Source organism: Cervus elaphus, chromosome 6, assembly GCF_910594005.1.
Source record: "Cervus elaphus chromosome 6, mCerEla1.1, whole genome shotgun sequence".
In the NCBI taxonomy this organism is placed as follows: domain Eukaryota; kingdom Metazoa; phylum Chordata; class Mammalia; order Artiodactyla; family Cervidae; genus Cervus; species Cervus elaphus.
This window is the reverse complement of record NC_057820.1, coordinates 15,774,483-15,799,519: the sequence shown is the minus strand read 5'-3', so window position 1 is coordinate 15,799,519 and position 25,037 is coordinate 15,774,483. Positions and strand designations below refer to the sequence as shown.

Below are 25,037 nucleotides of genomic sequence, written 5' to 3'. Positions count from 1 at the left end.
GACCCAGGTTTGATCTCTAGGTCAGGAAGATGCCCTGGAGAAGGAAATGGCAACCTACCCCAGTATTCTTGCCTGGAGAAATCCATGGACAGAGAAGCCTGGCAGGCTATAGTCCATGGGGCTGGACACGACTGAGTGACTAACACTTTCACTTTCCTCCACATTAACCTGTCAGGTGCATATTTAAGTAAAATAGCTGTAGAATTCCTGATTGTGGCAAAGTTTAACAGTGCAAAACCCTCTTCCAGCACTAGAAAATGAATGACTCAGTAGCCATTAGATGTAAATTTGTGTAAAATCCTCCACACGTGGGAATGTAGGTATGTTTGATGCATTTCTGAGATATCATCCTTCCAAGAATCTCATCCTCTTATGAGGATTAACTGAATAATCTTCAGAGGGCAAATGAGATAACTTTGAATTAGTTTCCCATGCTGCATAATAATTACCCCAAACTTAATGGTTTAAAATAACAAAAATTCATCATCTCAGGGATTTCATGGATCAGGCTTCCAGGCATGCATAGCCTAGTTGGACCCTTTGCTCAGTCAGTTCAGTCAGTTCAGTCAGTCAGTTCAGTCGCTCAGTCATGTCCGACTCTTTGCGACCCCATGAATCGCAGCACGCCAGGCCTCCCTGTCCATCACAAACACCCGGAGTTTACTCAAACTCATGCCCATCAAGTTGGTGATGCCATCCAGCCATCTCATCCTCTGTCGTCCCCTTCTCCTCCTGCCCCCAATCCCTCCCAGCATCAGGGTCTTTTCCAATGAGTCAACTCTTCGCATGAGGTGGCCAAAACTCTTTGCATGAGGTGGCCAAAATATTGGAGTTTCAGCTTCAGCATCAGTCCTTCCAATGAACACCCAGGACTTATCTCCTTCAGGATGGACTGGTTGGATCTTCTTGCAGTCCAAGGGACTCTCGAGTCTTCTCCAACACCACAGTTCAAAAGCATCAATTTTTCGGTGCTCAGCTTTCTTCACAGTCCAACTCTCACATCCATACATGACTACTGGAAAAACCATAGCCTTGACCAGATGGACCTTTGTTGGCAAAGTAAGTCTCTGCTTTTTAATATGCTATTTAGGTTGGTCATAACTTTCCTTCCAAGGAGTAAGTGTCTTTTAATTTCATGGACCCTTTGCTCAGGATCTCACAAAGCTGAAATCAAGGTGTTGGACAAATGAAGGAACTTTCTAGATCTCAAGGTTGTCTTCTGAGCTCACATAGTTTTTGGAAGAACTCAGTCTTCTGTGGCTGTAAGACAGAGGTCCTTACTTTCTTGCTAGCTGTCAGCCAGAGGCTCCTATCAGCTTCTGGATGCCACCCCCAAGTCAGAGGCTCATTACCCACTTACCACATAATGGCTCACGCCTTCAAAGCCAGCAGGAAAACATCTCATCAGTCTCCTAAGAGTGTCTTACAACCTAAGCAAGGAAGCGATGATCCTATTTATCACCGTTGTCATACTTAACTGACTAGACGTACGACACAGGTTCCTTCTGTACCCAAGAGGAGAAGGTTATACAAAGGTTTGACTCATTGGGGGTTACAACAGTATGTGCCCACCACAGACTTACTATGACTGAATGTTTGGTATCCCCCAAATCCATGCATTGAAACCCTACCCCCTAATGTGATAGTGTTAAGAAGTGAGATTTTGGGGAGGTAATGACAATTCAATGAAACCATGAGGGATGACCTCATAAATGGGATTAGTGTCCTTCCAAGAGTCCGGAGGGACCTTGCTTCCTCTTCCATCAGGTGATAACACTGGGGAGGGAACCATCTGTGAACTAGGAAACAGGGTCTCATAAGACACTGCTGCTGCTGCTGCTGCTAAATTGCCTCAGTCGTGCCCGACTCTGTGTGACTCCATAGGCGGCAGCCCACCAGGCTCCGCCATCCCTGGGATTCTCCAGGCAAGAACACTGGAGTGGGTTGCCATTTCCATCTCCAATGCATGAAATTGAAAAGTGAAAGTGAAGTTGTTCAGTCATGTCCGACTCTTCGCGACCCCATGGACTGCAGCCCACCAGGCTCCTCCATCCGTGGGATTCTCTAGGCAAGAGTACTGGAGTGGGGTGCCATTGCCTTCTCCCATGAGACACTGAACCCTCACCAATGCAGACAACCTGACCTTGGACTTCCAGCCTCCAGAACTGTGGGAAATAAATTCCTGGTGTTTGTAAGCCAGCCAGTTTACGGTATTTTGTGATAGCAGCCTGAGATGACCAAGACAGACCTCAAATCAGAAAGTTTTAGCAGTGAGTTTAATCATCCAGATCTTCTTGCTCATCAACAAGTTTTCACTTCATTCTAAATCAGTTGCAGTTTCTGACACAGAACAAGGACAAAGGGAAGTTAACCAGCTGGGATTTAATTGTCCCATGGGAAAAATCAAAACTCAATTATGAAAGGGTTGCAAGCAAGCTATCAAGAAAATAGCACAAACTTCATCCTTCTGATGACCCAGATAATGTAGCTAGATTATCTGCTTTGCTCTTTTGTTTCAGGACTCTTAATGAGGTCAGTGTTTTGAAGCACCAATAGGCGGACACAAATATAAATATAAACTGCCCAGATTTGGCAATTCAGTTGCTTCCAGAGCCTCTGTAACCAATCCTGCCCTTTTGAAGCCCAAGGATAGGTCAAGCCTGAAATATACTACTGGAAGTGTTTTTTCTCCATCTGTTTCAGTTATCAAAAATAAAGATTCCAACCAAAAAAGTCAATTAACATGATAAATGACATATTTGCTACTGTTGATTACTTCATTGAATATCATTGTTTTCTCAAATTCAGCTGTAGGATTTTTCTTTTCCTGGGAGAGAAAAAAAATGAAAAATATGGCTAGTTCCTTCAGTTTTTAGAGGAAGTTCATTTTCTTTCTCATAATTTTTTGCCATAGTTAAGGATGAAATTTCAGGAATTAATTATCTACGATGCATCCAAAGATTGTGCTGGGTACTTTTTATGCTCCTCTACTGACCCTGAAAACAAGGATCAGAGATTGTAAGTAATCTACGTGCAGTCACTCAGCTAACATATATGGGGATGGTGTTGTGCCAGTTCAAGCAGATTTTAAACCCAGATTCCTTTGGTGTTTGCTTTTTATCTAAAAACTGTCATTCAAGAAGAAGGGAACTTCAGGTGGGTGATAAAAGGAACTCGAATTATGATGCTAAAGAAATATGTGAACTTGGAGGGAACAATTTTTTCAAGCACAGACCTTGAAAACTATAAAGTAAATAAATAGAGACTTCCCAACAAAAAATGTGTTTTTACTTCAAAGCAACTGAAAATCAGAACCATCCTTTTACATTCCAAAGGACTGTTAAATGGAGACCTTTCCTTTCTCTTCTTGGAGAAGATTCTTCATTTTACGGACATTAGATCTCTCACTCTCTTTCTCCCTCCCTCCCCACTTCCCACCCTCTGTCTTAGAAGGAGGAGGTTGCAGCTGCATCGCATTTCCTATATAAACTCTAAGATTCATAATTTCTTCTTGTTTTCAAAAATCCATCTGCATATACAGGATAATATTTGGCTTTTATAGCTTAACCCTGAAAGGGGACATTGGTAACCAATGCAGTTGTTGCTATTAGTAACAATATTCTGCATCAGATCTAGAAACTTCTTGTTTGCTTTCAGGACAAAATAAATTAATATAGATATTAAAAACTTAGAAAGAGCTGTAAAAGAAGCAGAGATCTATGAACATCATTAGATAAGTCATCTGCTATGGACATGGTAGCAGAGTCCGTTTCCATTCCCTACCTGTTATCCTATTTACCAAAAGAAAAGATATTAATCATAAAGCACTTCAACTAATAAGCTTCATCCCCCTCAAAGGGCAAAGAAACTGTTGTTCGGTCGCTAAGTTGTGTCCTACTCTTTGAGACTCCATGGACTGCAGCATGCTAGGCTTCCCTGTCCTTCACTATCTCCCCTGGAGTTTGCTCAGATTCATGTCCATTGAGTCAGTGGCAATTTTATAAGAACTGCTTTGTGACTAATGCTATTCTCTTTTGTCCCACTTTTTCTTTCAATTGCCTTTTCATATGGAGCTGCATGGTCAAAAGACTTCTTTGTCCATTCAGATCTCTACCTCTATTTGAGAGTAAAGCAACATTAGTGAAGAAATGTTACACAATATATCGAAGATGCTTCTCTATAAATGAAGAAAAAAGCATTTTTCTCAATCTTGCTCTTTCATGAAGAATTATTATCTCTGTTTAAAGCTAATCTCATTAGCATCTTCTTATTTCCTCAGAAATTGTTCTCTAACAGACATGTTTTCACTTTCTGGTATCTTCGGGCTCTCTGCCTCTCTCTGTTCTCTGGGTGTCTCTCAGCCACCTCTTTGTGCCTCTGTATCTCTCCATCTTCACTCTTCTTCCTTTTATGCATCTGTCGCTGGTTTCTCTCTCACTATTTCTGTTTCTACATCTCTGTCTCTATTTTCTCTTACTTCTCTAGACTTGTCTCTCCACTTCCCACCTTCATCTCCACACACCCAATCTTCAGCATCCAGCATTTCCCATCCAATGGGGTACACAGACTTTCCTGTTTTTAAAAATACACTCTTCCCTTGATCTGTGTAAAGCAAGCAGTGAACACTCAAGAGTTCTCCTTTGCAAGCAAATTTTAGGGAAAAGGAATCCACATAAGAATTGAGAAGGTAAAGCTGAAAATCTCAAAGATAAACCTTATATAGGAGAGTGCCAAAATGAAGTAGCAAGTGCCAAACCAAAGAGGAAGAGACCCACGAATACTTGCCGTCTTTGTCACTTGGTTCCTGGGAACTTAGGAAAAGCAGTTCCCAGAGAGCAATGTACACAGAAGTGGATTCCAGTGAGCTGGGGAGTGAACAGGAGATGAAGAAGAGAAAGTAGCAATACATACTTCTTAAGTGTCTACTCTAAGCCAGGGCTGTGCTAAGCTTTAGAAATACAATTGGGATCAAGTTTGACAGTCTCTGACTGTAAGAGCTTTTATAGTCAAGTGGGAAATGAAACACTACAAAGAAACAACATAAAAATGGCATGATGATGATTTGATAAAAGAAACATGGAGTGGTGTGGAAGCATATCAGAGAGGCACTGACATTGGATTCAGGTGGGTGATAGACATTTAGGGTGGGAGGCAGGGGGCCTGATGAGAAATGTTCCTCTTTCTGTCTTTAGATAAAATTATCTACAGATACAATTTATGGAGCTATGGCAGCCATCTTGTGACCACGAGGGACAACTCCGAGAATGAAAACCTACATGCTGTGGATGGCAGAGGGAAAAGGCAGAGAGCACATAGGTTGGGTGCTTGATGACATTTGTTGGGCCTCTGAATTAATCAGTCTTGGAAATGATACACCCAGTGATAATATATCTTACTGTTTAAGCTATATTTATATTTAAAAAAATAATAATAAAAATAAATAAATAAAATAGGGCAAAGACTCCAAATCCTAGTCCCCCTCCTCTTCTTGGGCACATGGCTAGATGATATTTTCAGCCTCCTAAACAGCCATGTAACTGAGTTCTGGTCACTGGACTGCAAACAGAGGAAAGCATACCATTTCTGGGCCTGTGCAGTAAGAGTGACTCCATGCTTTATCCCCTGCTGTTGTCTGGAGGCCTTAGATGCCACAAGATGAATATGACAGCGCCTTCATCAGCCTGGCTCTTCAGAGCACTGAATAGATGACTCACATTTCTAACTAGAGTTAGTAATACTGTATTGCATATTTGAAAGTTGCTAAGAGAGTAGATCTTATAAGTCCTCATCACAAGAAAAAAAATTTTGTAACAATGAATGGTGACAGATATTAACTAGACCTACTGTGATGATCATTGCTAAATATATACAAATATAGAATCACTATGCTATATACCTGAAACTAATGGCAATTATACCTCAATAAAAATGTACATTTGAAGTAGATGACTAAATATACATTATATCAAGAAAAAAGAAACAAGGTGTAGCCAGAACAATATAAATGTGGAAAACATTAGGGATTGAACTGTGAAAGGAAATGAAAAGCCAAGGTCAGACGAACATTTAAAGCATACAAATATTTGAAGAGTAGAGAAAAATTACTCGTAAAAGAGAGAGATAATTCTTGGTTAGAGAAGCAGGAAGGGACCAGGAAACAGTTGGCTTCAACTCAGTTTAACATCACAACCACTCACCCACCAGCCAATAATATGCATGACACTTGTTCTAGATTCATTCCACTGTTTCCAAACTTCTCCCATTTTGACCCAGCTTCATACTGGTTTTTGACATTTGCCTCCATTACCCATTTAGCATCTCCCTCTCCACAGGATTAAGAATTAATACCTACCTTTTTGCTCATTTTGCTCTGGCTCCTGATTCCAATCTGCCTTCAGGAACTTTGGCTTGATTTTTCTTTTACTATCTTTCTGAGCATTACGCTATCAAACGCAGTTCTCCATCCAGCCAGTCCCTTAGAAACTGGCCATGACCCAGACCAGCCAACACTAATGGAAACCAACATGTATTGGCTAGTTACTAAAGTCAAACACTATATTAACTAATTTAATTTGTTTTAACAACCCTGTACATGCAAATTTCTACCAGCCCCATCTTCAGATGAAGTAACTGAGGTCACACATGTGTAAGACTGAGCCGAGACCCCAATCAGGCAGTCTGACTCCAGAATCTGTTTCTTAACCACCATGCTATGCTGCACCTCACGTGCTGCTTGGTTCATCCGATTCCAAAGGGCATTTTGAAAATTCCCAGCTTGACAAGCAAAGTAAGACAACATTCAAGAAGAATTAAATGAATAATTAATATCTCCAAACATTCAGTTCAGTTCAGTTCAGTTGCTCAGTCGTGTCTGACTAAAGAGATGTAAAAAAAAAATGAGGGCTGATAAAGAAGTCGGTGGCTTATTAACTATTTAGGGGTCCATGGTAGCCTTCTCTCTAGCATCCTGCTCCATCTGAGGGGGTGATGGTACTACAACTGCGGCTGTCTGTAGCATGAGAATTTAAACAGTATGTGAGGCCCTAAATGTAGACTATTTTATCCAGAAGTTTGATGATGAAGAAAAGAGAGGCAAGAGGCAGGAATCAGGCACATTCTAGATAACATTTTTTATACGAGAATCAAGTGGGAGGTCTTCGAGGGTCTGGGCAGAAGAAGCTACTGGAGAAGATAGTTGAAGCGAGACAGGGAACTATTGACAGACCCCAGAGGCAAGGAATGAAATTAAGAACCCTGGTGGGCGCCCACCTCCAGAGCTCCTCGCGGAGGAAGTAATTGGGAGAGAAGACTGCAGACAGAGTTAGGAGGCGGAAGGGGACATTGAGAGCTCACATGCCTGGCGGAGGCCATCTGTTTTCTCCAGGAAGGAGGAGGCAAGCCTGCCACCAAGAACAGCGTGGGTGAAGTGGAAGCAGGAGCTTGCAATAACGGTCATAAAAGGGCTGTAAGGGCCACCGTGGGAAATGGGATAGGGGGCTGATGAGACACGTAAGTAAAAGGATTGCTAAGCAGCATCAAGGGCCCAGCTGAGGATGAAGCTCATAAACTTATAATGGAGGAAATCAGCGTGCTTATGTGTTTTCTCCAGCTGGGCTCACACTTTGGCAGGAGGAAACAGCTTGTGGGGCTGGCCAGGATGAGGGTTTGGAAAACAGAGAGCTGCAGGAGACAGAGAGGTAAGAAAACAGACAGTCTTTGAAATTATTTTCATGGCTCCAGACTTAATAGGAAAAATGTTAATCCAGCAGGAGGATGACAGACTCAGAGAACAGGGAAACCTTGAAAGACTGACATCCTAAGGACATCCAGGGAGAGAAAGGGGGTGTGAGAAGGAACAGCATCCGTGTGTGACAACAATTTGACTTTTCATTTCCCTCTGCTCCCTGTTTCTCTCCATTTTCTTTTTTTTGTTGTTGTTGTTGTTTTTTGGACAGGAAATAGCATTTATTGGTGAGCGTGATTAAGGAGGGAACAGAGCTGATGCTCATGAGTGCAGGGCCCGCCATTTGTCCAGGGGACCACGATTAGGGATGTATTTGACCCCACAGCCGTCCGGGATGAGTCGCTTTTCTGCCACCATGTTCTCAAATTCATCCGCATTGAACTTGGTAAATCCCCACTTCTTGGAGATGTGGATCTTCTGACGGCCAGGGAACTTGAACTTGGCCCGGCGGAGGGCTTCAATCACATGCTCCTTGTTCTGCAGCTTGCTGCGGATGGACATTATGACCTGGCCAATGTGGACCCTGGCCACTGTGCCCTGGGGCTTTCCAAAGGCACCGCGCATACCTGTCTGGAGTCTAGATTGAGAAACAGCAGGCCAGTCATGAATGCCCACTAGGAAGAGTTGTCTCCAAGGTCCCTTAGGGCTACCTGTACAGGCAACAGGTTGCATACACTACCAAGGAGGCTGCTGTTTGCAGCCATTGCACACTGGGCCCCCATGGGGAAAAGAGCACAGTTGGCTTAATTGGCTGCAAACTCTCCATTTTCTTTATATTTCCCCACCAGGGAATTATTTAACCTCCTAAATTTACTAGATTTCCACTACATCCTACTCACTCATCAACTTCTATTGTTGCTAGGTAAATTGAGCCTCTCTCCTCTGTTGCTGTTTAGTTGCTAAGTCATGTCCAACTCTGCAATCCCATGCATTGCAGCACGCCAGGCTTCCTTGTCCTTCACGATCTCCCAAGGTTTGCTCAAACTCATGTCCACTGAGTCAATGATGCCCTCCAACTGTCTCATCTTCTCTCAGCCCCTTCTCCTCTTGCCCTCAATCTTTCCCTCTTTTCCCTCTTACAGTCTTTCAAAGTTTCTCTCATGGAGCACCTGAAATCCAAAGTTCATTCATTCAATAGCAGCTCAGGTGTGGTGTGTGAATTAGGAGCAGGCAACTCCTTGGGGTACAGGGGACCTCCCCCCCCCCAGGGCACACTGCTGGGAGGGTGAAGGGCAGCCTGGGTTTCAGCCCCTCCACTTCTCCCTCATCCATGTGCGCTTGTGCAGGGCATCCTTCCCTGGCTATATTTTCCAGTCCCAAGTGAGCCCAGTGAAAAAATGTTTAAAATATATTCTGCATTGTAGCTCTCTGGATTGGGAGTACAATCTTGATTTTATGAATAGATATATGAAAATCTTCTGTGGAAAACATTTTTTTAATGATAAAAAGTAAAGGTGAATATAGACAAAGAAGTGCATAGCTAAGAAGTCTCTAAAGTATAGGTCTTTAAACAAAAAAAGCCCCATGTCAGATGAAGTGGCTAAATTCCCTCTCTGATGGTGACTGACGACCCCATCATATCGAGAAGCTTAAAATTCAACGGTTCACTGCTGGATTCAAAATGTTGGACACATAAAGTGCAATTCACTTGACGAGGTCAAGTGTTTCAAATGCATTTAACGAGTCCAGGAATAGAGAGCGGAACCAGGGAATGACAGGGCTGTCTCTCAAACTTCTAAAAGACATCTTCCTTTGTCCTCAGCTTCCACATTCAAATCTGTGATTAGCAAGACAGCTCAGACTCTATAAACAGAATAGGAAGCTGGAATGGACCAGAAGCATGACTCTGCAGAAGAAAGGGGGCCAAGTACCTTCCCTTGGAGCTTTATATAAAGCTTCTTGAAGCCTTAGCATTTTTAGTTACCAAATTTATAACACCTACCTGCTCTCCTTTTTTTGTAAAGTCATATTAATCTACAGATAGAATGGAAAGATCTCTAAGACTAGTAACTCAGCATAATCTATGGAATCTGAGGAACAGCAGTTGCCATCTGTTAATAGTTGTTCAGTCCATAGATCGTGTCCGACTCCTTGCAACCCCATGGACTGCAGCCCACCAGGCTCCCCTGTCCATGAGGTTTTTCAGGCAAGAATATGGGAGTGGATTGTCTTTCCTTCCCCAGGTGATTCTCCTGACCCAGGGATCAAACCTGTGTCTCGTGGTAGCAGGCAGCTTCTTTACCACTGAGCCACCTGGGAAGCCCATCTATATTGAGCATAATTTAATTTAACTGAAGACATTGTCTCCTTTCAGTGAAGAATGATTTTTTTTTCTGAACATGCAGGATAGTACAAGATTGATCTTTTCGGGATTTCCTGGTGGCTCAGACAGTAAAGAGTCTGCGTCCAATGTAGGAGACTGGGGTTTGATCCCTGGGTTGGGAAGATCTGCTGGAGAAGGAAATGGCAACCCATTCCAGTATTCTTGCCTGGAAAATCCCATCCTGGAGGAGCCTGACAGGCAACAGTCCATGGGGTCGCAAAGAGTTGGACATGACACCTTCACTTTTTTGTTTATATTTAGGTTATAGTTTTTTTTTTTTAATATAACCATGAATGCCCTTAAATCCAAACAAGAATGTATCTAGCAAAAGAGGACATGAACCATAAACTAATTTTCCTTTTGCAATGAAAATACCTATTGATGCCCTAGAAGACAGATCCTAAAAAAAATAAGAATTAGTGTCACTTAAACTCTTAATCTTTGGAATTGAAGTAGAAACTGAAAAAAGAAATAGTTCATTTGTTTATTATTAATAGTTCTCCTGATAAAGACATTAGCATTTATGTCAATAACTGATTTACAAAAAAGACTCAGTCATGCATAAGTGAATAAATAGCTATGGAATTTAAATGACTACTTATCCCTTCTGCTAACAAAAATGCTTCTCGGCTACAAACTCTCACTGTGCATTTTAACAATAGGGATATAAATTAATTGCAAGCTTATTAAAGAAAGATAGGATTCAGAATAAATGTCCATAATACATTGCAAAAACAAATATAGTTTTAAGATTATATATAAGCTATGCCATCAGTTATTGCACTGGCAATTATATATTTACAAGTATGAACACATATGTACTTTGTGGTTAACACACAGAAATATGGAACTTGTATAATGTTTTCCATAAAAGCATGTTGCTACAAAACTCTTCTACCCATGGTTTCTCAAAGTCCACCTTTTCTCAGTGAAGGGAAAAAAGGTAATGTGTTTAAGTCTTAATCACCAGTTGAGTAATAGAGCAAGTAAATATTTGGGGCTTATGCTAGGTAACAAGGCCAAGAAAAACAATGAAATATAGAAGAATACAGCGTCCAATTCTGTCCTATTGCACCATCGCAACCTCAACTGTCTTACCGATACAAAAGGCAATATTTGAAGCTTAATGCTCCTTATACCAAGAAGGTTGTGATTTAAAAAAAAAGAAAAACCACTACACACGGAGACTATATTCAGTATCCTGTAAAAAACTATAATGGAAAAATTTTAATTAAAAAAATAAAAAAGAAGTTTGCAATTAAGGGTCTAAATTGTAAAAATAATGGAAAATAACAGGGATGCAAAAGTGTGCTCATATTCCAGATGTGGATCAGAAGGCAATCATGTCCCCTCGTCAGAGGCTAAATGGAAATGTGTGAGTAACGCTGCATTGTTTAGTGTAATGGCTCATTAGGAACTCTAAGAAGAAAAATGCACCACAGGATCAAAAGTGATGTTTCCAGAAGCAAAATAAAATCATCATTTGGGACCCACTGATCAGGCCTCTTTTGTGTTATTCAGGAAGCCTGATCACCCTCTGGATGGTCTCACTTCATACCATCAACCTAATTACCATAAAACACTTCTATCCAAATTCTGTGCTTCAAGATGGTTAGCTGGCTGTGTTACCATGTTGCAAATTTAAAAACTAATATTTAAATTTGTGTAAAATTGTAAATATCCTTGGTTAACTGAAACTCAGATTGAAAGACAGGAATGAAAAGCTTCAGAGGCTTTTCTTGACTCAATTATGGAGCATTACGTAAGTCATTTTTTGCATCCCATATTCTCAACTACAATATGCAAACAATATGCACAGTCTAAGCAACTGTTATGGTCAGCCATCTTGGGTTATACGTGTTGACCTTCTGCAATTTTCCGTTGATAGAAGAGTAACATTGTCTACCTTCCTTGAAATCTACTAAAATTTATGACAACATCAGATTTATAAAGCAATCTCATATATCAGGTTTGTTCTATGCTATTTGAGTCCTGCGAGATACCAATGTCTCCATTTCACAGTTGAGTACAGATGAGTTCTGAAAGACTGAATAATAAATACTATCACTGATAAAGCACAATGGGAAATTCAATTATTCTGAAGTGTAAGTGTATTTATAATTATAATAAGTGAACATGATAATATAAGGTATCTTAAATAATACCTTATATTATAATAATAATATAATTATATATAATATATAATATTTATATTATATTTATATAAATATATATTTAAATATATATTTATTTTTATATATAATTATATATAATAATATAATTATATAATAATATAAGGTATCTTAAAATATATATAGGGCTTCCTGGATGGCTCAGCAGTAAACAGTCCACCTGCAATGCAGGAGATGCAGGAAATGAGGGTTCATCCCTGGGTTGGGAAGATCCCCTGAAGGAGAAAATAGCAACCCACTCCAATATTCTTGCCTGGAAAATTTGATGGGCAGAGGAGCCTAGTTGGCTACAGTCCCTGGGGTTGCAAAGAGTTGGAGTCAGACATGGCTGAGCACACACATACACAAACAAAAAAAAATCTGTAATTGAATCAATAGTATGTAAATGTGCAAATATTTTACAGAGTTCAGATAATTTACTTAACTTTCATCCAATCTCAATCAGCAATAAACATACATTGAGTATCTTTCCATCATACAGCCTAACATTGCTGAGGTTGCATCTCCTTTGCTTTGATGTATATCTACAGATATTCCTTAATCTTTACCAGTCATTTTGTAACTTTGTGCCATTATTTCAAGGGTGATTAAATCAGAGTCTAGATAAAAGAGCTCCAATTCATCACCAAGATGAGAAAAGCTGCTAAAAGCATCAGTGAGTCAATAATATCTTTTTAAATAAAACTGAGCACATTGAAAGGGGGAGACTTTCCATAACTCACTTTTTAAAGCACATAGAAGTTACTATACTTTGAAGAAAATTCCAAGGATTCTGATGCTCTAATAATGTGATTTGATGATTATCAGTAATTATTTTGAGCATTTGAACAAATTCAGAAATTCTGGGGGCTGGTTCTTGGTTGTCTTGGTTTGGTTTTTGATGAGAGCTCTGGCCTACCCACAGTAATTCTACTTACTAGGGGTTTCCCAGGTAGCACCTGTCAATGCAGGAGGCACAGATTCAATCCCTGGGGATTGGGAAGACTCTCTGGAGGAGGAAATGACAACCCACTCCAGTATTCTTGCCTGGAGAATTCCACAGACAGAGGAGCCTGGTGGGTTACAGTCCATGCAGTCACAAAGAGTTGGACATGCTGAGCACTGAGGATACAACTCATTATTATTATTATTATTATTATTATAAGTACTATGTGGAAATAGGAAGGCAAAGATTCAAACTGTGTTCCACAATTAAAAAAACAAGCCATGAAGAAAACCATATAAACAAACTATTGTCCCACAATTAAAAAAACAAACCATGAAAAAAACTCCTTTTCCTTTTATCCCTACTAAAGCACAGGGGAGGTCTTCAATCAACTTGTATGCCTTATTATATCATCACCCTTAAGGAGATTCTACTTTGAGGCATATGGGAACCATCTTCCCTAAAAGTTAGATGGATACTAAAATCACATCTATCTTTTCCATCACTTTTTTTTCTTTTTAAATTAAGTTTTATGGGAGTATAGTTGCTTCACAACGCTGTGTTAATTTCTACAGTACAGCAAGATGAATCAGCCAACATATACATACACCTCCTACTTTTTGAATTTCCTTCCCATTCAGATCACCACATTACATTAAGTAGAGCTTCCCGTGCTATAGTATGGCCTCATCACTTTAAATCCTATTTGAGGGTAAATAAGGTTCCAACACATATGTATCTGTATACGGGTACCAAGATAATATAACTACACTTTCAGATGCTGAGCCAAGAATGGGCCCACAAGATAAAATGCTGTAACTAACTTACTTTTCTGCATCACAGTGTTTCTTACAGAACGTTTTCTATCCCTGTCCTCCTTCCATGTAGATCACACCCATATTAAATAGATCAAAAAAGCCACAAGTACAGGAATTCTAGACATTTTTTTCAGTCTCCATTCAGTTCAGTCACTCAGTCATGTTTGACTCTTTGCGATCCCATGGCCAGCAGCATCCCAGGCTTCCCTGGACTTCACCATCTCCCAGATCCTTAACCTGACCAGGGTGATAGGATATTGCTAGGCAGGCTCACTGTACTCACCAGTATCCACTTATCAAAGGAAAGTGATGAAATAAAAATACATGAACACACGATGTTCTGCTGACCATGTTTGGCAACTTAAATCTTAGATTGTTTATCTGCATGGAAACTTATTGCTGTAGACCACTGATTGAAGGACAATCACCAGAAATGATTTTTTACATTTTTGTAAATTATGTAAGTTATATTAACATATACATATGCAATATGTTATAAATTATGTATTTGTTATATATTCATTTTGTATATACACATATGGATATGTATCTAATTTAAAATAGATTAACCCACTGCATTATTACCAGGGCATCTTATGACTGCAATTACTTTTATTTCTATGTCTTCCTGTTCTAGTTGGAATTTTAGGAAAGTTTAGTTAATACACAGTGTATAATAAATATTTAATTTTCTAAGTACATATTTTTTATAATAAGCCACTGTAAGTCTACACTGTTTAAGCATTCAGCTTACATCTTTGACACAAATATCCTGTAAAAGATCACCTTGCAAAATTGCACTGGGACTGCTTACAAGTTGATTACATGTAGATAATAAAGAGGGGCTTCCCAGGTGGCACTAGTGGTAAAGAACCTACCTGCTGATGCAGGAGGTGTGGGTTCAGTCCCTGAGTTGGGAAGATCCCCTGGAGAAGGGAATGGCAACCCACTCCAGTATTCTTGCCTGAAGAATTCCATGGACAGAGGAGCCTGGTGGGTTACAGTCCGTGGGGTCACAGAGAGCCAGACACAACTGAAGTGACTTAGCACACATGCACAGATGATAAAGAAAACAACCTCAAGAAGGAAAGAAAATGTCATTTAAAATACTTCCTGTCATTTAAAACTGTACCATCAATTCTTTTCGATTAAGGGGCAGATCAAACTTGGCAAGTATTCTCTGCTGAACTTGATTGACCTGAATTTTGCCACCATTCCACTGTCACTTTAAATCATCTTTGCAGAATGAACTGAGAAAATAGAATGTTTTCTGGGTTTGACAAGCAACAGCAGAACTGAAGTAAGAGAAGATAATGAATTCCCTGCTGTTGATTTCTTCCTATGTTCAGTTTTTGTTCTGGAGCTGGTAGTAGACACAATGCTAATGAGATCCTCTTCTGATGATTGAAAAGATGTTCTGAAATGATTTGTTCATCTGGCTCCTGACTACTGTTGTCAAAAACACATTTTATAAATCACTTTGTGATTCCCCACCTAGGAAGCTACAGAGGACTTCTTTGTTCACATGGAGAAGGAAAGTCATCAGTTTCTTTTTGTTTCAATGGGTAATATAATTTCCTCAGTGGTAGAAAGAAAATTTTCATTTATTCTAAAGATTTTATATTAGATTTTCTGGGTTTATTTAATGATTCTAAATAATGACATATTTGGTCTATTATGTATGGTGAATGAAAAAAATAGCATGGTAATGGTGAATTCCTTTTGAAAATACTTTAGTATCACCTATTTATTTTCCTGATAGTAAGTAAGCAATGAAGCCATTCAAAGAGAGGAAACAACATATAAGAAACCAATAAAAAGTTTAAGGTAACAGGAACAGGAGAAAGGATAATCCATTTTAAACAAGTTAGGAGAATGGAGATTCTGTGACATAAGTACTAATATATCACAATTCACTTGAAAAGCAAAATCCTTATTGTACATATACACAGAATTTTATAGTGATGTATGCCAGAATAAAAAAAATTGATGATGAATTTCCCACTTGGAGGAGGAGGAGGAATTGGTTCTTCCACAGTCTTATTCCTGTTCTAAATAAAATAAAATAAATCATATGCTTCACATTGTCTGCTCTCCACCTCCTTCTGGGGATCCCAGATACTCCCAGTCTCCAATTTCTCCCAGTTACTTTACTCAGGATCGTGCATGTGTGTGTGCTAAGTCTCTTCGGTCACTTCCAACTCTTTGCAACCCTATTGAGGCATTCAAAATACACAAATCTGAGTTTTCATGAACAGAGAAAAGGTGTGGATTTTACAAGCATGTTGGGAATAAATGTGTTTTTGGTGTAGAGAGGTGGATGAACTCACCATTGACAAAATGCAACAGGAAAAAAAATTAAATATAAGGCAGGTAGATAGGACAAATTAATACAAAAGTAGATCTTCCAGAAAAATAGTACATCACAAACCCAAATTATAATAAGTAAACAGATAACTCAAAGTTAGGTTGAGGAAGAGGGACAAGGAAGAGACAACTATATACATATACAGAAGGTAATGTGCTGGAATTGTGCTATCTGTGCATGTGGTAGAATGGTATTGGAAGATGATGGAGAGGAATACATAATCCCATTTCTGCCCCTTCATCTTCATCTTTGTTACTTTTATTTTCCTCTAATCTCAGGAAATTCCAAGGCTAATATTTTGGAATTCAGGTGTCCTTTTCTTGACAAGTTTGCTGATAAAGCTATCATTAATTTTACTGATTTTACTGGAGTAAAAATTGTACTCAAGGACAGTTTATTTACTGAGATTTGTTTCAATTACTATACTTAAGACCTTGTATGATTTCATTTCTGTACAAGGAGAAACAGAGGCCCCATGTATCCTATAAGGGGCTTCCCGGGTGGTTTAGATGATAAAGAATCTGCCTGCAATGTAGGAGACCCAGGTTCAATTCCTGGATAGGGAAGATCTTCTGGAGAAGGGTATGGCTACCCACTCCTGTATTCTTGCCTGGAGAATTCCATGGACAGAGGAGCCTGGTAGACTACAGTCCATGGGGTTGCAAAGAGTTGGATACGACTGAGTGACTAACTCTAGCAATTAGCTAGTGCCCTATAAAAAATGCTACAAAACTATTAGTTCTAGTAGATATTCAAGTGTTTCTGGGACAATCTGTTAACTTCTTAAGCAAAATGATGCTTTAGGTCTACTTTTTAATCTTTAAAAATCTATTAACTTCCTCTTAATACCACTCTTTATTTTTGTGGTAGTTTTACTTGAAAGAAAGTGAAATGGTTCCAATGAAGACTGGAACATCTAAACTGAGAGTCTTGGAAAAATTTTCTCATGTTCTACAACTTTTCATTTAAAAAAGGTATCCACGGATCATTCTACTTTCTCCACCTGTAATCTCTCCTCCTTCACAGGAATTTTTGTTCTCTGTCTTATTTTCTATTTTGCTTTGAAAATTCCTCATGAATGTAGTGACCTCTTAAATGGGGTTCCTACTCTCAAATCACACAGTATCCAAATCACACAGTAGAATGCAGAAGAAAACATAAACATGTAATCTAGAAAATGAATTAAGCCTTGTGATGCTACGTTGCTTTAGTCATGTCTGACTCTGCAATCCTATGAACCATAACCCACCAGGATGACCTGTCCATGGGATTGTCCAGGCAAGAATACTGGAGTGGGTTGCCACACCCCTCTCCAGAGGATCTTCCCGACCCAGGGATCGAACCCACATCTCCTGTGGCTCCTGCATTCCAAGCGGATTCTTTACTGCTGAACCACAGGGAAGCCCAAATTAAGCCTTACTAATATTTAATACTGGTCTCTCCCAAGCACATTTTATCCTCCTCACATTGGTCATATATGATCTAGGGTAAAAGATGCAACTTGGAAGGAAAAAGGGAATTTCACAGTTTGGGGACAGTTGACAGAGGCACTCTGAGCTCCTTCCTTTGAAAATAATACAGTTCGGTGTGTCTGCTTTTTAGGAAATTTATAGCAATCATCTTAATAGTAGACTATTATACTGTATGTATTCGTGTTAATGCCACAACAAATCACCACAAACTTAGCTGCTCAAACAACATAAATTTATTATCTTACAGTTCTTCAGGTCAGAGGTCCTACATGAGTCTCGCAGGGATAAAGTCAGGATGTCAGCAGGCTGAGTTCCTTTCTGGAGGTACTGTAGAACAACCTGTTTCCTTGCTCATTTGGGTATTGCTGGAAAATTTCAGTTCCTCGTGGTTGTATGACTGTGATCTCCATTGTCTTGCTAATTGGCAACTGAGGGTATTCCCATCTTCTAGAAGCTGCCCTACTCCTTGTCTCATGACACTTTTCCTCTGTCTTCAAAACCAGCAACAATAAGGCAAGCCCCCTCATGTTTTGCATCTCTGTTCCCTTCTCTCTTCTTGCATCTCTCTTATCCATTCTTCTGTCTTCCGTTTCCATTTTTAAGAATTCATGTGATTACAATGGTCCCACCTTGACATTCTAGGATAATCAATCCCCCATTTTTAAGGCCCTTCATCTTAAAGTTATATGGCAAAAGTTCCTTCTGCCAAATAAGATACCATACCAAGAATTCTGGGGATTATTTGAGGGACCATTATTCTGTCTACCACACCTTGAAATTGCTTTGTGTAATACAGAAGTTCACCTGCAACCTTGTGTGTGTGTGTGTGTGCTCAGTCACTCAGTTGTGTCCAACTCTTTGTAACGTCATGGTGGCTCCTCTGCCCATGGGATTTTCCAGGCAAGAATACTGAGCCATTTGCTCATCCAGAGAATCTTCGTGACTCAGGGATCGAACCCACGTCTCTTATATCTCCTGCATTGGCAGGTGTTTCTTTACCACTGTGCCACCTGTGACATTTTGTGTCACAAAGATGTTGACCTGCAACCTTGCATCATAATAAATAAACATTAAAAATAAAAATTTACCTAGTTTTTAAAATATCTACACAATGAAGTTTTGACCCATTATTTTAAAATATTAAAATATTCCGTCTTCAAATTGCAAAAACAGCTACTGATTGACACTGGCAAAGACTGAAATTCCCTGGGTGAATTTCAATAAAAACCTTGGTATATTTGATAAATGAGGTTTGCTGCTGCTAAGTCACTTCAGTCCTGTCCGACTCTGTGCGACCCCATAGACGGCAGCCCACCAGGCTCCCCCGTCCCTAGGATTCTCCAGGCAAGAACACTGGAGTGGGTTGCCATTTCCTTCTCCAATGCATGAAAGTGAAAAGTGAAAGTGAAGTCGCTCAGTCGCGTCTGACTCTTAGTGACCCAATGAATTGCAGCCTACCAGGCTCCTCCATCCATGGGATTTTCCAGGCAAGAGTACTGGAGTGGGGTGCCATTGCCTTCTCCGAAATGAGGTTTAAGTGCTAGTAAATGATTTAGTAGTATACCAGCCAGGCACTTCTGCCATTTGCATTGACTAAGCATTGAGAGTGAGCTTAAAATGAGTTGTCAACATGAAGTGAACTATTAAAACTTATATCCACATGAAAACTGCACACAAATGTTTAAAGCAGCTTTACTTATAATTGCTAAAACAAAAGCAACCAAGATGTCTTAAGAGTAGGTGAATGGATAAATAAACTATGGTACACCCAGACAATGGAATATTATTTACTGCTAAAAATAAATGAGTTTCAATCCATAAAAAGACATGAGAGAAACTTAAGTGCATATTACTAAGTGAAAGAAGAAAATCTGAATAGCCAACCCAATAGTCTGTTGGATTCCAACTATACATTCTGAAAAAGGCAAACTATGAAAATAGTAAAAGGATCAACTGTTGCCAGTGGTTGAGGATACAGAGAGAAATAAATAGGTGGAGTATATTGGATTGGCAGGGCAGTGGAAATACTCTATATGATACCATAAAAATGAATACATATCATTTTACATTTATCTAAAGCCATAGCATGTATGACACCAAGAGTGAACCCTGCTGCAAACTATGGCTTTGGTGATTATGATGTGTGAGTGTAGGTTCATCAGTTGTAATAAATGTACCACTCTTGTGGAGGATGTTGATACTGGGGGCTACCATGCATGTGTATGAGCTAGGGATTTTTGGGAAATATCTGAATCATCTTCTTGATTTTTCTGTGAATCTGAAACCACCCTTAAAAAATAGTCTTAAAAATACATTTTTTAAAAATTGAAGTGAACCAGATTTTAGGATCATCTTATGAAATATGAAAAACATATATATATCAAATGAGAGGGGGAAAAAGGATTTTTAAAACAAAATCGAGAGTTTCCCTGGTGGCTCTATGGTAAAGAATCCTCCTGCCAATTCAGGAGACACAGTTTCAGCCCCTGATTAAGGAAGATCCCACGTGCTGTGGAGCATCTAAGCCTGTGTGCCACAAATATTGAGCCTATGCTCAAGAGGACGTGCTCCACAACAAAGACAAGCCACACGGTGAGAAGCCCACACACCACTACTACAGAATAGCCCCTAATCGCTGCAACGAGGGAAAAGCCTCTATAGCAACAAAGATGCAGCACAGCCAAAGATAAATAGTAAAATAAATAAAATTATTTTTAAAAAACCTATTTTAAAATAATGTTTATTTCATCTTCATCTCATCTCTTAAAAGGGATATTTGTGTTTTGAAACAGATATCCCTAATATAGCTTTAATTTATACAACAAATAAATATACTGTTGTAAGTAAATATCCCTTATAAATAAATATCAATATACATGTATACTTATAGTGTGTGTCCTAAATTTTTGCTTTATAGTTGTGAGCCACAAAATTGAAAATTACACTAAGAAGTTCACACTAAATATATCTGGATGCTAAATTACAAGTTAAAACTACAAAAAAAAATGCTTACCAATCTGGTATCATCACTCTTGTAAGAGTTTTATAACCAGCAAGTTAGATCCTGATTTGTCCTCATTTCAATTTGCCACTCAAAATGTCACAAAAAGAACGGTTACCAAGGAGTCCAAAATCTTTCCATTTTGGAAATACTCAACAAACATTTTTTTAATACCTCTTTTCTAATAGGCAACTGAATTTTAAACATTAAACTTTAAAAGTTACTGAAACATTTGAGATCTCATTTATACTTCTTCAGAGTAGAGAACTTTATTTTCTGGTTATCTGAACACATATTTCCTCATTTCTTGCTGCGAAAACATCCAAATAAGATTTTTGAAATGCTTTAGCAAAACCTCTGGTTTTCTTGGTTCCTCTATGGTTGTTGTGCAATGGATTTTTTTTTTTTTTTAACTAGGAAAAAGCTAGTCACAAGCAAAGATGTACATATTGTTAACCAATGGGTCAATAAATTTCTAATAATGTTCATAAATTTATTTTTCTTTGGTAGAATGGATATTTCCCATCTCAAGTCATATTGTATATTTGTATACATGTGTTTGTGGCTAGTCAACATATACAGCTTGTTCCCTTTAAAAACAGAAGTTAAATCCATCCTACTTACCAGACTATTCCCTGAGCCCCAGAGCCAATAGGCTTTAGATTCTGGTAGCGTTTGAGAACCGTGAACGTTGAGTCTCCCACTTCCACGCTATAGAACTGGTTGTCAACTTTGCTTTTGCTCATGTTGTAATGTTTGGCAATATATGACACATCCACTTGTTTATCGAATCCCTGTGGAAAAGAACAACAAAAACGTGAAACAAGTGAACAGCCAGAATGGCAATGAGCTGCAGAGAAGCCTGTTCTTTCAATGATTACTAATACTTTGTCATCTGTGATCATTATATAAACCTGCATTTCACACAGGAAAAAATATCTATTAGCCCATACATGATAATCTAGAGTAAAAGAGCTTAGAAATGTGCAAAGAAAAATTTGTTTTCAATATTAAAACTATTTATGATAAAATATTCTTAGATCTGCATCATCTTTTCTGAAATGTTTCACTGAAACCATTTATTTATGCAGCAAACACCTACCAGACATACACTGGCCCTAGAGACCATGTTAGATATTAATACTTCAAAGATGATCCCTGACCATCTGTGGTAACAGCCATATGAAGAAGAATAAAAGAATGTATTTAGGCCTTCCCTAGTGGTCCAGTGGCTGAGACTCTGTGCTCTCAATGCAGGGGGCCCAGGTTCAATCCCTGGTCAGGGAACTGCCCTCAGATGCCACAACAAACAGTTGGCATGCCGCAAGTAAACATCTCACATGTCACAACTAAGACCTCACACAGCCAAATAAATAAACTAAATTTTTAGAAAAAGAGCAATGAGGGCTAATTTGCCTTAAAAAAAAAAGGTTGTATCTACATCCTTTTCTCAGAAAGAAATGAGATACAAAATAATGCATAGTTTTAATTTGGAAAATTTGAATTAAATAGTGTTGACTTCTTTTGCTCTCAATAATACCCAAACTGCTACAATCCTGCATTGAAAGATTTTAGTCACTAACACTGTTCTAAAATACCACATGACAGCTTTTTTATTCATTTCAAGCTTAGATTTTAAGTATCTCAATTGCTATATCTTTTGTTTATCATTAAGAGAAACTCTATTAATTATATTTAGCAATTGAAGAAATTGCTATTTTGAATCATGATTTATGAATATATAATGTAAATATCCATTATCCATGGTCATTGTTTATGCATAAACGATCTTACATTGCTTTCTATGACATTAAGTAGTTTGGAGTCTATAGTGAAAAGAGACGTTACAGAATATTATCCAGCCTTTTCCTTGAGGCACACATTGGTGGATGCCTACCCAAAAAGTCATTCGTTTCCTTCTTGCTGATGTCATTCAGGTTTTGAGCACACACACGTTCCTTGGGTTCCTTCCCAGTTGCAGCACTTGACAATTGAACAGTCTAAACCAGTGGTTTTCTTTAGAGGTGGTGCCAACCCTTAGCAGGCATTTGGGAGACCTGTGGGCATGTTTTAGTTGCCACAATAATAGTTGATGTGGCTTATCAACCAGTGCTAGTGGTCTATGAGTGGGACATTCCCCACTCATAATGAATGGGACATTCCCACATAGTGAATAATTTTCTATGTAACTTACCATTTTTGAGCATGCCAAAGTTTTAACTAGTAAAAAATAAAGCAAAACTGGCTTTAATGTTCTGAGCCAGAATCTAAAGGTCTTTATATGGTTTTAACATACACTGACCTCAGAAAATCTAATTCTCTCATAATATGAAAGAAAAGTTAAACCTTGTCAGGCTCTGAAGTTCTGGTTGATAATGAAACCATTTCCCTAGACATTTAAAAAATATTTTTAAATTGGAGGATAAAAAATAAATAAATAAATAAATAAATTGGAGGATAATTGCTTTACAATATTGTGTTGACCTCCACCATACATCAACAGGAATCAGCCATAAGTATCCGTATGTCCCCTCCCTCCTGAACCTCTCCCCCACTCCCACCCCATCCCTCTCCTCTCAATTGTCACAGAGCCCTGGGTTGTACAAAGCTTCCCACCAGTTATCTATTTTCCATATGGTAGTGTATATGTCAATGTTACTCTGTCGATCTGTCCCACCCTCTCCTCCCCCCACTGGGTCTAAAATCTGTTCTCTATGTCTGTGTCTCTATTCCTGCCTTGTAAATAGGTTCATCAGTGTCATTTTTCTAGACTCCATATATATGCCTTAATATACCAAATTTGTTTTTCTCTTTCTGACTTTCTTCACTCTGTTTAACAGGCTCTAGATTCATCCATTTCACTAGAACTGACTCAAATGCATTCCTTTTTGTGGCTGAGTAATATTCCATTGCATATATCCTTAGACATTTTTGGTATTTCATTTCTAATTAAAAAACTGAAATGGAAATACAAACTAATTTGCCCTGGTATGCTCTTGGAAGAGGGGCAAGCAGCATCAATGATGCAAATGAGGAGAATACAATGAGGACTGTGTGGACATGGTGGCAAAATCTACAAATCTAGTGCAAGAATCTTAAGACCGCAGACAGACTTGAGACCAGAGTACTCATGACAGATACAGTCTATGATTGGGATGCATATGCTAGCAACAATCCAGTACCAATGCACACAGAGGTCAAAGAACAGAGTGGACTATGTTAGGAATCTAGGTTGTTTGGACAGAGACTGAAAATTCAAGTCATTTACAAATACAGTGATGAGAGGTTTGAAATTCAGGAGACAGTCTATGAAGCACAGAACAGAAAACTAAACTAAACAGGAAACTAAAAACTAAACTAAAACTTCTTAATAAGACTATTAAGAATCAGGGCATTGTAAGCCCATTCAGGGGAGATGAAACGGAGTTTATAATTTAGACAATGGGTGTGGACAATAGCAGAAGCAAGAACATTATAACAATCCTTTATTTCAACAACAGTATCAGGAACTGTTCTCCACATCTATAATCCATTTCTACTCTAGATTTTTTTTTTACATATTGGCAAAGTAACCCTAATAAAGTCATTTTTCCTCTCAACTAGGAAAGGCTAAATAAATCATAGTTAGACTAACAAATAAATTTCATCCGTCATGGTTGTACATGCATACTACATCACTTCACTCACGTCCGACTCTTTGTGACCCTATGCACCATAGCCCGCCAGGCTTCTCTGTCCATGGGACTCTCCAGACAAGAATGCTGGAGTGGATTGCCATGCCCTCCTCCAGGGGATCTTCCTGACCCAGGGATCAAACCCACCTCTCTTATGTTTCCTGCATTGGCAGGCAGATTCTTTATCGCTAAGCCACAGGGGAAGCACCCCCCGTCAAAGTTAATTTGGGAAGAAATGCCTGACTTGCCATTTGCCATGTTCTGACTCTTCTTTACATTCTTTACTATTCTATTTCTGACCACCCACAAAATTCTTAGCACACACTAGTCTCATGAAACCTAAGTAATCTATTTTCTTTTTCCCCCACATATTCTCTTCACCTCTGGAATGTCACTTATTCCAACTGCACTCCATGTGTGTAGTGATCCTATGTAATGATCCTTTTGTTCCAGACCTCTGACATTGGAGACAGAACAAAAGGATAAGGTCCCCATCTAGATGGAGACAGTCAAAGAAGCA

The 25,037-nt window shown here is 39.0% G+C and overlaps 2 protein-coding genes and 1 non-coding gene across 11 annotated transcripts in view; all 3 read right to left on the bottom strand.

Moving 5' to 3' along the window:
• Positions 1-25,037, bottom strand: part of MAPK10 (mitogen-activated protein kinase 10) — a 593,150-nt gene that overhangs the window by 121,538 nt on the left and 446,575 nt on the right. For all 9 annotated transcript variants that reach the window (XM_043906261.1, XM_043906265.1, XM_043906267.1 and 6 more), the window contains one exon: positions 21,468-21,637. In XM_043906261.1, the coding sequence (XP_043762196.1) occupies positions 21,468-21,637 (170 nt within the window). The remainder of the gene's footprint in view (positions 1-21,467; positions 21,638-25,037) is intronic.
• LOC122696370 (60S ribosomal protein L10-like) lies at positions 7,951-8,431 on the bottom strand. The gene has a single exon (XM_043906269.1). It carries the CDS (start codon positions 8,414-8,416, stop codon positions 8,006-8,008), a length of 411 nt encoding a protein of 136 aa, XP_043762204.1. The 5' UTR covers positions 8,417-8,431; the 3' UTR covers positions 7,951-8,005.
• LOC122696666 lies at positions 8,367-8,501 on the bottom strand. Its single transcript, XR_006341800.1, has one exon. It is a non-coding gene; the product is annotated as a small nucleolar RNA SNORA70 (small nucleolar RNA).